Consider the following 16,234-nt stretch of genomic DNA (forward strand, 5'->3'; position numbering starts at 1 on the left):
CATCTTCTTCTATACCCCATAACTCTTGACCCCTTACCCAAAATGATATGAGACACAAGAGACTGCAATGATGTAATCTGGAGCAAAGAGCAAACTGCAGGAAGAACTCATTGGGTCAGTGAGCATCTGTGGAGGCAGAGCCTCGGTTGATGTTGTGGGTTAAGACTCCCAAAGGGCCTGTCCCACTTACGCAACTTTTTCAGCGACTTGCTGGCACCCGTCATGTTCACAGCAGGTCGTCGAAAATGTTGAAAATCCAGCGGCGACCAGAAATAGATATGACTCTTTGGTACGACATGTCGCGGGGTGACACCATATTTGGTCATGAGTAGTTGCCCAAAGAGTCGCACCTTTCTCTGGTCGCCGCTGGGTTTTCAACACGTTGAAAATTTTCGGCGACCTGCTGTGGTGGCCGAAAAAGTTGCGTAAGTGGGACAGGCCGTTAACCCTAACCACAATCAATTGGAATAACTTTCTCTATATTCTTTGACTATGCCCTTCATGGTTATACATACATCTATCAGATATCCTGGCAACCTTGCACAAGGCATTGGTGAGGCCAATTCTGGAGTATGGTGTACAATTTTGGTCGCCTAATTATAGGAAGGATGTCAACAAAATAGAGAGAGTACAGAGGAGATTTACTAGAATGTTGCCTGGGTTTCAGCAACTAAGTTACAGAGAAAGGTTGAACAATTTAGGTCTTTATTCTTTGGAGCGCAGAAGGTTAAGGGGGGATTTGATAGAGGTTTTTAAAATGATGAGAGGGATAGACAGAGTTGATGTGGATAAGCTTTTCCCACTGAGAGTAGGGAAGATTCAAACAAGAGGACATGCTTTGAGAATTAAGGGACAGATGTTTAGGGGTAACATGAGGGGGAACGTCTTTACTCAGAGAGTGGTAGCTGTGTGGAATGAGCTTCCAGTGAAGGTGGTGGAGGCAGGTTCGATTTTATCATTTAAAAATAAATTGGATAGTTATATGGATGGGAAAGGAATGGAGGGTTATGGTCTGAGTGTAGGTAGATGGGACTAGGGGAGAATACGTGTTCGGCACGGACAAGAAGGGCCGAGATGGCCTGTTTCCGTGCTGTAATTGTCATATGGTTATATTGTTATAACCTCCTTTTTTTCAAAATAAACCCGAGTATCTCCAGCCCATTCTAACTGATGTCACTTAGCCTTAGAATTATTTATTAATTCTCTTCTGCAGTCTTCCAAAAGCCTTTATCTATTCCCTCAAGTGTGCTGCCTGAAACTGGACACATAGACTAATTGTGACTGGAACAATGTTTTATTAAGGTTCATCAGGATTTGCTTAGACTTGGACCACCTTGATATGAGAGTACTTGGAAATGGATAGTTGAATGTTGCTTTTTCAATTAACAGGAGATTGCATAATCGCAGAAGCAACTGGTGGACTCAACAACCAACGCTTTATCCTATAGGATGAATTCCCCCGTGTTGCAAATATGTATTCGTTGGTGAAATCCAAACACTTGTAATTGGACTAAACACAAAACCCCACAAACAGCACTACCCATTGTTTCTGCCTGCTCCTGCCCCATAGAAGTCATCTCCAAGTACCTTAGTTTATTTTTAAGATACAGCATGGAAGCAGGTCCTTTGGCCCAACAAGTCCATGCTACCCATTCTATCTGCCTCCACAACAAGCCCTAGCATCACATATCAGGCACCCACCACTCTGTCAAGAAAACCCACCCCACACATTTCCTTTCAACTTTGTTACTCCCACCTTAAAGCTATGCCCTCAAGTCTTCGATATTCCCACCTTGGGGGGAAAAAAGCTTCTGACTGTCTATCCTACATATGCCTCCCATAATTTTATATACTTCCATCAGTTCTCCAGTATTGCAGAAAATACAACCCATTTGTCCAGCCTCTCCTTTTGCCTAATACCCTCGAATGCAGGCAGCTTTCTGGCGAACCTCTTCTGCATCCTCTCCAAAGCCTCAACACCCTTCTTGTAATGGTACGACCAGAACTGCTCACACTCCTCCAAGCGCGTCCTAACCAAAGTCCTGTAAAGCTGCTACATGCCTTTCAGACTCAGTGCTCTGACCGGTGAAGGCGCACCTTCTTTACCACTCTTATCTACTCATGTTCCCCAAATGAAAGGAAGTCGGTCAGACAATTCATTTGCAAGGAGACCGTTGTGTTCCCTCATGCGTAATTCAGTTTCTTGGCCGGAAACCAATCTCAAATTCACTTTGGTGTTGGAAAAGAAAACACGCACTCATTCTACACGTAAACGGCGTCTACTCAAGTGCGCTTGGTTACTCACAGACTCATCGAACTCCGCCGCAGAGACCCCGTCTTGCGTTTCAACGTTGTGCAAATCAGAAGATCGGTGAACAGAAAGAGTGAGCGTTCCTTCTTGCTGCTTGGAGTTTTCTGGGCAGGGAAAGCGCAGCAAAACAGAAACATATCAGGGTGACCAATTAGAAACATATAATTGGACCAATTAGAAACATATAATTGGACTAGGTGCAGGTGTAGGCCATTCAGCCCTTCGAGCCAGCACCGCCATTCAATATGATCACGGTTGATCATCCAAAATCAGTACCCCGTTCCTGCTTTCTCCCCATATCCCTTGATTCCATTAGCCCTAAGAGCTATACCACCGGGTGGCGTCAGCAATGACGGCCTCGCCAACAGTCTGTCTGTCCCTGCCTTCTTTGTGTTTTTAATAGTATGTGTTAAATGTATGTTTTTAGTGCTCTTTAGCTTGTTTTATGTGGAGGGTGGGGTTGGGGGAAACTATTTCTAATCTCTTACCTCGATGGAGATGTGATTTTTTTCCGTATCGTATCTCCGTCCGCACTGCGGCCTAACATCGAGGAGTTGGCAGGCTTTGCCGGAAACCGACCTTTGAGAGCTCCACTGCGGACTTTAACATCACGGAGCCCGTGATCCCTTTGCCAGGGATCGACCTCAGAGCTCCAACCGTGGGAACTTGTGGACTTAACATCACGGAGCACGTGGTCTCTAGTCAGAGACCGACTTCGGGAACTCAAAGCCGCAGGAGCTTCGTCCGCCCCGACGTGGGAGTTTCGATCGCCCCGACCATCCTGACACGGGAACTTCGATCGCCCTGATGCGGGAGCTTCGACCGCCGGCTGCGCGAGATTCGATCGCCTCAACAGATGGTTCGACTGCCCCGACCGCGGGAGAATAAAGAGGAAGTTGGACTTTTTTGCCTTCCATCACAGTGAGGAATGTGGGGAATCCACTGTGGTGGATATTTATGTTAACTTTTATGTAGTTGTGTGTCTTGTTGCTTTTTACTTTCGTATGGCTATGTGGTCAATCGCATATCACTATACCCTTAATTGGTACATGCGACAATAAAAGACCTTTGAAACCTTTGGAATGTAACTCACTCTTTAAAACATCCAGTGAATTCCACAGATTCACAACTCTCTGGGTGAAAATGTTTTTCCTCATCTCAGTCCTAAATTACCTACCCCTTATTCTTAAACTGTGACCCCTGGTTTTGGACCCCCCCAAACATCGGAAACATTTTTCCTGCATCTAGCCTGTCCAATCGCTGCAACATTTGAAATGTTTCTATCAGACATGTGTCATATATTGTGCAATATATCAGGATAAATTTGATTTAGTGATGACTTCAAGGAGTGACGTCTTTAGGGAATTGTACTCGTCTCCGTGAGAAGTGGATCATCCATCAACCACTGACATGTGACATCTCTCCACCGATGGAATGACAGTAAGCGGATCTTTCACTTGGGTCATTGTAGTCAGTAAATGTTTGTTGGTGGGCAATGTCTCTCTTGTCGAGATTTTGACAGGGAGAAGTGAGCGCGGGCGGGAAGGCAAGGGCATGGAATCCAGCAAGCTCATGGAAATGGAGATCTGTAAAACTGCTACCTGCTACTGTCATCGTCAAACTGACAACCAGGACATTTGTCAATAGTGAAAATCCGACAACACCAGGCCGCAGCTTTCTACCTTTTAGAAGGTACATTAATTGATTGAATTGATTGATTGAAACATATAGGTTGGAAACAGGCCCTTTCCGGCACCAAGTCCACACCGATCATCGGCAAATGTCCCACTTTCGCAACCTCTCCCTACACATGAGGGGAATTAACAAAGGCCCGTTAATCTACAAACCCCCATGTCATTAGGATGTGGGCAGAATCCAGAATATCCAGAGGAAACCCACATGGTCACGGGGAAAATTTGCAAACTCTAAACACCGACAGCACTCGAGGTCAGGATCGAACCCTGGTCTTTGGCGCTGTGAGGCAGCAGCTCTTCCACCCGCAATACTGTGCCACCCCAAGGATGCAACGCTGTGTCTCTGGTATTATGTTAGAACATTCTGTACCAAAAACAGACTGGGCTATTTGTCTACATTCTCTATTGATTCTCTGGTGATCCCAGCCATCCCCACGACCAAAGCAAATAGGTTCAGTCACCCCTGCTGTGCTTTAGAAACATAGAAAATAGGTGCAGAAGGAGGCCATTCGGCCCTTCAAGCCAGCACGGCCATTCATTGTGATCATGGATGATTGTCCCCTATCAATAACCCGTGCCTGCCTTCTCCCCATATCCCTTGACTCCACTAGCCCCTAGAGCTCCATCTAACTCTCTCTTAAATCCATCCAGTGACTTGGCCTCCACTGCCCTCTGTGGCAGGGAATTCCATAAATTCACAACTCTCTGGGTGAAAAAGTTTTTTCTCACCTCAGTCTTAAATGACCTCCCCTTTATTCTAAGACTGTGACCCCTGGTTCTGGACTCGCCCAACATTGGGAACATTTTTCCTGCATCTAGCTTGTCCAGTCGTTTTATAATTTTATATGTTTCTATAAGATTCCCCCTTTGTTTTATTGGCAAGAATTAATGTCAGTAAAAGTTCATACCACTTCAATCACCATCTCCTGCCTTAAGAATTTCCTGTGAGGAACCAGGAGCTGTATAACAAGATAAGGAAATATACCGTTACTGCACTGAAATTTCATGGTCAACAAAATGAAAATCGTCCAACACAGGTTACAAAAAACACATTTATTAAACCATGGCATCTCTCGAAGTGTAAAGGAACAGGCAGATAAGCAGGATATTCAGCCCTTAAAACTTCATCTACCATTCAAAGAAATCACGACCATCGGTAATGGTAAATATTGGGCAGACATCAATTGGCTATTGTTTTTTGTTAAGGGGTTGCACATTTCTATCCTTGTGGCTGTGAAGCAAAATTTCCTCTCCTCGTGGCCTGGTTCTGGATCCAAGGTAACGTTTCCTTGTTCCCACCCGCAGAAAAGATATTTCTCTTTATACCGCCTCAAATCGACATTCGAAATGCTAAATCGACTTCTGAGTTTTCACATTGTAGAGTATGTCATTTTCGCAATTTAACTTAGAATCCCAGCAACATTCACTGAACTCCTTCCGAAACAAATAGATTCTTTCAAAGTTGCAGCACCAAGAACTCTATACATGGTACTGGATGCATACGTGTAGTTGCGGTACAACTTCCGTCCTTTTACTGTCTAGCATTCTAGATATCAAAATGACACAAAGTGCTGTTATAACTTAGTGGGTCAGGTAGCATCTCCGGAGCATATGGATAGATGATGTTTCAGACTGAAGAACCTATCCATGTTCTTCAGAGATGTTGCCTGACCCAATGACTCAATGATTCGGTGATACTTTATCATTGATGTTGCCTGAGTCAATGATTCAATAATACCATACCAAGCTGGAAGAAATTCATAGCTACACTCAGAAAGGACATATTGGAGTGTTCATCCACCGAGGCAATATGGGCTGAGTTCAAAATGAAGAAAGGTGCAATCACCCTGATGGGATTCTACTATAGGCCTCACAATAGCCAGCAGGAGATTGAAGAACAGATTTGAAGAGGAAAGAAGGAAAAGCAACATGATTGTCATAGTGGGTGATTTTAACTAACTCAGTACTGACTGGAATTATCTCAGTGCAAGATGGTGCAGAATCTTTTAAGTGCATCCAAGAGGATTTCTTGACACTATGTGGATAGGCCAACTAAAGGGTGTACCATTCTGTACCTTGTATTGGGAAATGAGCCTGGCCAGGTGACTGCTGTTTCAGTGGGAGATCATCTTTTTGGAACAATGATCATAACTCAAAGTTTTAAGATAGTTATGAATAAGGATAAGTCTGGACCTTGGGAGAAAGTACTAAATTGTGACAGGTAAAATTACAACATTAATATGCAGGAGCTAAATTGGGAACTGCTGTTATTAGTTCGGTCCACTTCTGACATGTGGGAGTTGTGCAAAGATTAAGTCATATGTACAAGTACAGTGTAGATACAATAAAATATCTTGCTTGCAGCAAAGTTGTAACTTGATAGATTTAATGCAGAACTGGCTTATTCATAAAACACAGAGGGTAGTTGTGGAAGGGTGTTATTCTGGATATAGATCTGTGACGAGCATTATTCTAGAGGGATCAGTGCTGATAGATCTATTGGTTATATCAGTGCTGATAGATCTATATATGTGTATGTATCTATATATATATATATATGTTGATGCTCCATAACCCACTACAATATCACATCACGTCACATCCTTTTAATTCTATTATGTATTAAATAACATAATTCAATTTTCTAATCCAAAGGAACAACTTGTGAATTCAGAGATATTTGGAAGGTTATGGCCAAAGCATCTGCGATTTCCTAACTTATTTCCTTCAAAGCTCTGAGATGGAAGCCAGTAAGCCTTGGAGATTTGACAGCCCTGAATGCCACTATTTCGCTAGTACTGTTTCCTTATTTATATTAACTTCACCGTGTTCATTCATTATTATTTTCCATGTAAAGTTGGATACATAACTCTCTTCCTCTACCACGAAGACTGAAGCACAGTAATCTTCCAATGATTCTGCCATTTCTTTATTTTCATTCATAATGTTACCCACATCTGTTTTTTAAAATATCCCACTTTACCCCTATGGACATTTCTTATTCTTAGATAATTGCTACAATTTTGAATTGTACTTGGATTCATTATTTTGTCATTAATGATGTTTTTCCAGAATCCACATGTGCTTTTTAGGGAAATCTTGCCCGTCGGGAAAATAGACTGGCCATTTGCAGGAATGACTCACCCTCATGCTGACATCATTTAATAATGTCACCAACATATGCACTGTGTTGTGTTTGCATAACAACTGAAATTGGATGAAAGAAACAAGATTTATGACCTGTTATTAAAATAGAATTCAGCAAGAATTCTTGTTATTAGAATTATGTCAGCAAACATGACCTGTTATTGAAACAGAATTCATCATGCTGCAAGTAGCAAAGTTGCTTGATTGAAGGGAACTTCATTGGGAGCAGTCTGAAGAAGGGTTTCGACCTGTTCCTTTTCTCCAGAGATGCTGCCTGACCAGCTGAGTTGCTCCAGTACTTTGTGTCTACCTTCAATTGTGTTTTATACTTAGCTGAATGTTTCATTGAGTTTTATTTTAATATCACAAACATATCAAGTGCTCACAGTAATGGCTGGGATCATGGTCCCTTGCTCATTCCCAGCCCATTCACAGATGGCAATCACATTCCCTGACCCATCTATATTGACCACAGCTGACCATAGCCCCTTAGCCTGAATTGCGCTGCTCCATTGGTCAGGTGGCGTGCTACGGAAATTTTTTACCCTCATGATTTGCATTTCTCTCCCCTTCTTCAGTCACTGTGCCCACACCTCCAGAGATTGCTCCCATCCACTCCACCAATTTCTGCACTCCCTCTGTTTCCTGAAATCCTTCAACCTTTCGCTCAGCCCAGTGTTGGCATGGAGACAGCTCTTGCATTGCATTGATCCATCTCCCAGCAATTAATAATCTGAGTAAAACACATGGGATGAACTTTAACATATTTTAAAGTTTGCATAAAGCTTTCTTAAATTAAAGATGACTTAATTTCATCTTTTTTTTTTGTGATTTCAGCTTTGGTGCGAGTGCTGATGCTGGCACACATTTAGCCCACCAATCCAGTTTATTGGCAATTATTTGGACCTTCATGCATGTCAACTGAGGTTTGGCACAGATAGGATCTCAGAGCTGGGAAGGTACAAAAACACCCAGCACTGGGTACCTCTTGCTTCTTTGTCAACTATGACACTTGTCTGATAAGCAGAGAAAAATAAAACAAAAGATGATACAATGCCTTTATGACCCCACGCCTGTTCCAATGTTGCATCTGAACCCACAGCCCTCTGACTCAGTAGGAAGAGCATTATATATTGAAAGATAAGCAGTAGTGACAAAGAACTTATATCAGCGCAACATGAAGCATTACAGACATGATAATGGACATCAGATACCTTTCACTTCAAGAAGAAAATTTAGGGGATACCAGATTACGAGATATTGCACTCAGACCTACTATCCTTGTATTGTGCTATAGGCAAAGTATTGGTTTAAATTATTGCCACAATAATTATCTGACTCTACCACTGAATAGATTGAAGGGACTCATTATAGCAGCGAGGAACAAGATGCATTCTGAATTTTAATTCCAATTTGCCAACACAGGGAACTGTGCTTAAGTGTTGGTCACCATAACTCCTCATTCCCTCTACTCAGGGAAACTTTTCACCTTCTTGCTTATCAATAAATGACCATTTTACGTAGGAAGGAACTGCAGATGCTGGTTTAAACCAAAGATAGACACAAAAAGCTGCGGGACAGGCAGCATCTTTGGAGATAAGGAATGGGCGACGTTTCGGGTCGAGACTCTTCTTCTGACCATTTTATTACTTGCAAACATTAATTGGGCTCGCAATGTCAACAGGTTGATCTTAGAATTCCATAATAATTGTACCTCTTCATGTATACGCACGTCCATCATGCCTTCGATATGGGATTCTATCTCTTGCAGGATGCGGGCTTCTTTCTCAGCCTCCTCTGCGTTCTTCTTTCCCTTGTTTATCCTTTCGGCCAACAGCTTAATGTATCGCTGTGCTGCCAGTAGGCAGGGGTGGTCCGGGTGATCATCGGGAGTGTGCTTCAAAAGATCCTGTTGCACAGAAAATACCAACAGTTAACTGGTTAGAACAATCCCGTCAGCTGTCACCTTTTACATGAAGATAGACACAAAATGCTGGAGTAACTCCACAGGTCGGGCAGCATCTCTGGAGAAAGGGAATAGGCAATGTTTCGGTACAGACCCTTTTTCAGACATTCTGACTTACTCCAGCATTTTGTGTCTATCTTCGGTGTAAACCAGTATCCGCTGTTCCTTCCTACTGATTTTACTTGAGGTTACCCTTTATAGTAACATCATGAAAAATGGTTTTAAGGCAGCTGCTCCAGGTGAGGCAAATGGAGCCAATTCCAATCCCTGTTTTGACTTCAGTGTTTAATTTAGATCTGAAATGGTCGACGCGTTGAGAAGGAAACATTTCAACTGTTATTCTAACATGGGATGTCACACAACAAAACTACGTTTTCGACCACCCATACTGTACAGTAATTCTGAAGCCATTGCATCATGTAAAATTGGTGCGCATCCAACCTGAAGAATATTGCTTGCAAATTCTGGTTTGAGTCTAATTTTCTGTTTGATGCCTCTCGACCTTTGTACCACATCCAAAAGAACAAACTTCTTGAGTCATCAGTGGGATTGCGTATAATGAAATTGAACTTCCCTGGTTAATACTGAACTTAAAACACTCAAGGCAGCAGAAACCAAATTGACTGATAATGAAAACTTGAAATGAGTCATCAAAGTGTTGGCAGTGTGACAACAGGCTTCACCCTATTAAAGTTTAGTGATTGCATCTCATAGGTTTTCTTGCTTTTTCTGAAACGATGTTCTTGTTAGCTGTGCAGAAGCCACGTTCTTACCACAGCATCTTTGCTGTAACTGGTTTCCATCAGAATAAAACCCAGAGACAGGCTGAAATTCTGCATGATCCAGTTGATAAATTTATCACCTTTCTTGATATTGAATCATTGGAGTCAACTAATTCAGCTGCCAAGCAGTCTTGGTACAGCAGACAGGGAAAGAAATCCGGCTGCGTTTTTAGGTTTGATTACTTGCAGCGGGGACTCTGCCAGAACACAGATAAATGATGTGCTAGATGTAGTTTCGTTTGCGATATCTGCCAGTGTCAGCCCGCTAATGCTCCCCATCCCAAGCTCAGGCTGGCTATCTGCTAATGTATTTAGAGGCTTCTCCATTTCCGTGACAGCAATTACCACCTTCATGCCGCCAAGGGGTGGGGAGGAAAGGAAAGAAAAATCGCGAGTGGGAAATCCAAATGAAGAGAGGCAGTTCTGAAATCTTAATATTTGACAGTGGAACTAAAATAGAAACAAGATTTATCATGCTCACGGATAATCGTTGCTGCCTATTTGTGGCCAAGCAGGATTGTTGTCTCCCATGCTGGCTTTAGTTAAAAAGAACAGTGTCTATGGTCCATATTTCAGTGATATTTAGCTTGGCTGACTACATGCTCCATGAATTTGGACGGCCATCAAGATCAGCATTGCAGCTGTGAAGACTCACAACCTTTACCTGGTATTTATGTAGTTTCATTTACACGAAGCCCTTGTATACTGTCGTCGCAAAGAAGAACAAACATTAGAATGGAGATTTATTTCTCATTCTAAACTTGCCTGTGTTTGCTTACAGTGCCCTGCACTTTACTAAGATAAATTGGTTGGTATTCTAGGAAGAATATTCACTGGGTTTGGATGGTTTTATTGCATGCAGTGCCCTCCATAATGTTTGGGACAAAGACCCATCATTTATTTATTTGCCGCTGTACTCCACAATTTGAGATTTGTAATAGAAAAAAAAATCACATGTGGTTAAAGTGCACATTGTCAGATTTTAATAAAGGTCATTTTTATACATTTTGGTTACACCATGTAGAAATTACAGCAGTGTTTATACATAGTTCTCCCATTTCAGGGCACCATAATGTTTGGGACATAGCAATGTCATGTAAATTAAAGTAGTCATGTTTAGTATTTTGTTGCATATCCTTTGCATGCAATGACAGCTTGAAGTCTGCGATTTATGGACATCACCAGTTGCTGGGTGTCTTCTCTGGTGATGCTCTGCCAGGCCTGTATTGCAGCCATCTTTAACATGCTTGTTTTGGGGGCTAGTCCCCTTCAGTTTTCTCTTCAGCATGCTCAATTGGGTTCAGATCGGTCGAATGACTTGGCCACTCAAGAATTGACCATATTTTAGCTTTGAAAAACTCCTTTGTTGCTTTAGCAGTATGTTTGTGATCATTGTCTTGCTGTAGAATGAACTGTCGGTCAATAAGTTTTGAGGCATTTCTTTGAACTTGAGCAGATAGGATGTGTCTATACGCTTCAGAATTCATTATGCTACTACCATCAGCAGTTGTATCATCAATGACAATAAATGAGCCAGTACCTTCAGCAGCCACACATGCCCAGGCCGTAACACCCCCACCACCGTGTTTCACAGATGAGATGGTATGCTTTGGATCTTGGGCAGTTCCTTCTCTCCTCCATACTTTGCTCTTGCTATCACTCTAATATAAGTCAATCTTTGTCTCATCTGTCCACAAGACCTTTTTTCCGGTTGCTCTTTTAAGTACTTCTTGGCAAACTGTAACCTGGCCATCCTATTTTTGCGGCTAACCAGTGGTTTGCATCTTGCAGTGTAGCCTCTGTATTTCTGTTCATGAAGTCTTCTGCGGACAGTGGCCATTGACAAATCCACACCTGACTCCTGAAGAGTGTTTCTGATCCGTTGGACAGGTGTTTGGAGATTTTTCTTTATTATAGAGAGAATTCTTCTGTCATCAGCTGTGGAGGTCTTCCTTGGCCTGCCAGTCCCTTTGCGATTAGTAAGCTCACCAGAGCTCTCTTTCTTCTTAATGATGTTCCAAACAGTTGAGTTAGGTAAGCCTAAGGTCACCAACAGATTTATTCGTGTTTCTCAGCCTCATAATGGCTTCTTTGACTTTCATTGGCACAACTTTGGACCGCTTGTTGATAAGCAGCAATAAAAGTTTCCAAAGATGATGGAAAGACTGGAGGAAAGATGTTGAGAGTTCTGTTATACCTGTATTAAGGAGGCATTTAAACACACCTGAGCAATTACAAATGCCTGTGAAGCCATGTGTCCCAAACATTATGGTGCCCTGAAAGGGGTGGACTATGTATAAATACAGCTGTAATTTCTACATGGTGAAACCAAAATGTGTAAAAATGGCCTTTTATAAAATCTGACAATGTGCACTTTAACCACATGTGAATTTTTCTATTACAAATCTCAAATTGTGGAGTACAGAGGCAAATAAATAAATGATGGGTCTTTGTCCTAAACATTATGGAGGGCACTGTATAAACTCCACATTGATGACACCAGAGGTCAAGACTTGACCCTGTGTCTTTGGAGTTGCAACTCAGTAGCCCCCACCAGCCGAGCACTCTCTGCTATGTTTCTGGGGTCCTGGACAATAAATACACGTCTGGTCGAGTTTGTTGACAAATGCACAACTACGGTGAGGTACAGTTACAATGAAAATTTTGCTTGCAGCAGCATCGAAGGCATGTCCACTCAGAACAAAACACAAAAGCATAAATTATACGTGAATTCAACAAAGTCATGAAAAGGCAACTAACAATATAAACGTAGATTATCTGGAATACTATTATATTCATAAATTCCTGTTCATAAGTTGCAGGAGCAGAAATCGGCCACACGGCCCATCAAGTCAACTCCGCCATTCGATCATGGCTGATCTATCCTTCCCTCTTAACCCCGATCTCCTGCTCTCTCCCCGTAACCCCTGACACCTGACCCATATTGGAGGAAATTATCTAATGAGTACAATAATATAAATAAGGGACTGCAAATGCTGATTGACCAAGGAAAAGCACAAAATGCAGGAGCGTGGCTGAGATTGCGAGCAGTCTGAAGAAATTCCCATATCCATGTTTCTCCAATGATGTTGCTTGACCCGATGAGTTACTCCGGCACTTTGTGTCTTTTTTTAAAGCAAATATTTGCAGGCTACAAAAGAGCAATGATGCTTTAAAAGTGGCAGCTAAAATGCTTTAGGACATATTGAAGAATTGAAAATTGCTAAACAACCAAGGCTTTCCTTCAACATATAATTGGCAGAAAATCAAATCCTTGATTATTACAATATATTAATTGTGAAAGACAGAACGCTTAATTAACTTCCTGCAACTTTGTAACCTGACGCCGATTCAAACACAGGATTTATACTAATTCTTGGGTGCACACCAGTCCGGAGGGGCCTTCTACTTATTTTTGATTCCCTCTGATAATAGAAGTCTTACACCACCTCTCTTGCATACAGTCCTTAACAATGGTGACCACCACTGCTGAGAAGGCAGATATACCAGACTGAGTGGTAACTATAAGACTGAAATATCTCAAATGCATCCATCACTTCTAAGTAATCCCTAAAGGGCGGCAGGGTGGTGCAGCGGTAGAGTCGCTACTTTACAGCGCTAGAGACCCGGGACCATCCTGACCACGGGTGCTGTCTGTACGGAGTTTGTACGTTCTCCCCGTGACCTATGTGGGTTTTCACCGGGATCTCCGGTTTCCTCCCCCACACTCCAAAGGCCTACAGGTTAATTGGCTTGGTTTAATTGTAAATTGTCCCTAGTGTGTGAAGGATAGTGTTAGGGTCCGGGGATCGCTGGTCGGCGTGGACTTGGTGGGCTGAAGGGCCTGTTTCTGCGCTGTATCTCTAAACTGAACAAAGCATCACACTCTACCTCATAGCTTCACTCACAAGAAATGCCTATCCTTGGCTACCTACCCCCTAACTCACTCCTCGCCCCGCTCAACCCCCTCCAGCGTTCCTTGGACGATTAAACGTCCCACATTGTATTATTTCATTCAATTAGAAATGCAGCTTCTCGTTTTCAGTCTGATTTCATTGAAACTGCTTAATGTAGTGAGAAAGAGGGAGGTGCAAGTCATCTGGAAGTAGAAGTACTGCCATTAAACATGTTAAAATATATTGATTAGCTGCATTAGCGATGACAGTAGCTCCCATCTAGAAAAAGGATATTCCATACAATTAATTTAAAAGAAATTTCATTAAAAATGCAATGAAATATAATAACAGATTAAAGTGAGACTTCAAAATATTTTAAAAGCAGCATGCTCATAAATTCATAAGCGATAGGGACAGAATAAGGCCATTTTGCCCATTAAGTCTACTCCACCATTCAATCATGGCTGATCAATCTTTCCCTCCCAACCCCATTCTCCTGCTTTCTCCCCAAAATACCTGGCATTGGAAAATAAAATACTTTGTTATTTGTTGGGGAAAAAATTAATAACCTAAGGAATAACCAGGTCATTGAATGAATATTTATTAAGGACTTTACATCAGAAATTTTTATTAAACAATACTTAAGCACAGTGAATAAAATAAACATTCATCTGTAAGCTATTGGAATCATTTTTTTTTTTTTTTTCAAACAAATGACCATACAATTCAATTCAATAGATTCAAGGCATTCCATCTGCTGTATTAACAAGGCGAAGGTTTGTGTGTTAAATGATCTGTCTCCAGCCATGATAGCCACAATTCAAGAGAGCTCAGGTCAAATAAAATAATACTGAAACTGCTCAGTACCGGAGCTACCAGATAGAATTAATTAAGGCAGCAATAGGCAGAATGGATGTTCCATGTCACTTTTGTAAATAATCTGCACAATCAGTCACCTGAAACTTGCTTGACTGAGCGTTAAATTGTGCAATTAGTGTCTCAAAATTTATATATGGAAAATATGTCCGTGAAACATTGCCAAGTATCGTGCATAACTACAGAGATAATTATTTTGGGGATACGTGGGGAGAGCATTTCCTCACCCATTGATTAGACTTGAAGAAGTGGCTTCCTCTTTATTCCTCAGTGGAGATTCTTTGGATACATTTGTATTTAAGTAGTAAAGGCCATTCTCTCCTCACCAAGATCCCACTGCCAAAGCACAAACTTATAACTTCATTGCTGAATTAGAAATCTGATCCATGCTTTGAAGAAAACTTTTCCTGAATCGATTCTTACTGCACTATAAAGGCGCTTGCAGCAATACATAACTTGCAAGATGAGGTATGGCTCCACATCGAATATTTGACTTCATCAAACTTTTCTGAGGTAATAATCATGTATGGAACAAGCTGCCAGAGGAGGTCGTTGAGGCAGGTTTGTGGAGGGATATGGACCAAATGCTGGCAGGTGGGACTGGTGTAGCTGCAACATGTTGGCTGGTGTGGGCAAGTTGGGCCCAGGGCCTGTTTCCACACTGTATCACTCTTTGGCTCTCTATGACTATAAGCCTCCAAACCCATATTCCATAGTAACCAATGTGTTTACATGTATTGCAATACATGTTTTCAAAATGCTGTCTTCCTGTTTTCATTGATGCCATTTGATTGAATACGGTGCACAATTTAGGTCGCCAAATTATAGGAAAGATGTCAACAAAATAGAGAGAGTACAGAGGAGATTTACTAGAATGTTGCCTGGGTTTCAGCAACTAAGTTACAGAGAAAGGTTGAACAAGTTAGGTCTTTATTCTTTGGAGCGCAGAAGGTTAAGGGGGGACTTGATAGAGGTCTTTAAAATGATGAGGGGGATAGAGTTGACGTGGATAAGCTTTTCCTATTGAGAGTAGGAAAGATTCAAACAAGAGGACATGACTTCAGAATTAAGGGACAGAAGTTTAGGGGTAACATGAGGGGGAACTTCTTTACTCAGAGAGTGGTAGCGGTGTGGAATGAGCTTCCAGTGGAAGTGGTGGAGGCAGGTTTGATTTTATCATTCAAAAATAAATTGGATAGGTATATGGACGGGAAAGGAATGGAGGGTTATGGTCTGAGTTCAGGTAGATGGGACTAGGTGAGAGTAAGTGTTCGGCACGGACTAGAAGGGCCGAGATGGCCTGTTTCGGTGCTGTAATTGTTATTTGGTTATATGGTTATATGATTATCATGTATCATGTATCATGTCACCCATTTCCTCAACCAACTCAGATCCTAACCCGGGGCATTCGTTGTTGAACAAAATGTAATGGAGCTGGAGGGACACAATGGGTCAGGCAGCATCTGTGGATGGAATAGACAGATGATGTTTCAGGTTGGAACCCTTCTTTAGATTGATAGGGAGTAAAATGGAAAATAGAGGGATAGGTGAATACAGGTGAG

At 41.9% G+C, this 16,234-nt stretch overlaps 1 protein-coding gene across 1 annotated transcript in view; it reads right to left on the reverse strand.

Moving 5' to 3' along the window:
• LOC129697883 (rho guanine nucleotide exchange factor 17-like) overlaps nucleotides 1-16,234 on the reverse strand; it is a 405,774-nt gene that overhangs the window by 62,933 nt on the left and 326,607 nt on the right. The window contains exons 6-8 of the mRNA XM_055636589.1: nucleotides 8,867-9,061; nucleotides 4,914-4,964; nucleotides 2,306-2,415 (exon numbers count right to left, since the gene is read on the reverse strand). Of these exons, the coding sequence (XP_055492564.1) occupies nucleotides 2,306-2,415; nucleotides 4,914-4,964; nucleotides 8,867-9,061 (356 nt within the window). The remainder of the gene's footprint in view (nucleotides 1-2,305; nucleotides 2,416-4,913; nucleotides 4,965-8,866; nucleotides 9,062-16,234) is intronic.

Source organism: Leucoraja erinacea, chromosome 6, assembly GCF_028641065.1.
Source record: "Leucoraja erinacea ecotype New England chromosome 6, Leri_hhj_1, whole genome shotgun sequence".
Classification (NCBI taxonomy): domain Eukaryota; kingdom Metazoa; phylum Chordata; class Chondrichthyes; order Rajiformes; family Rajidae; genus Leucoraja; species Leucoraja erinaceus.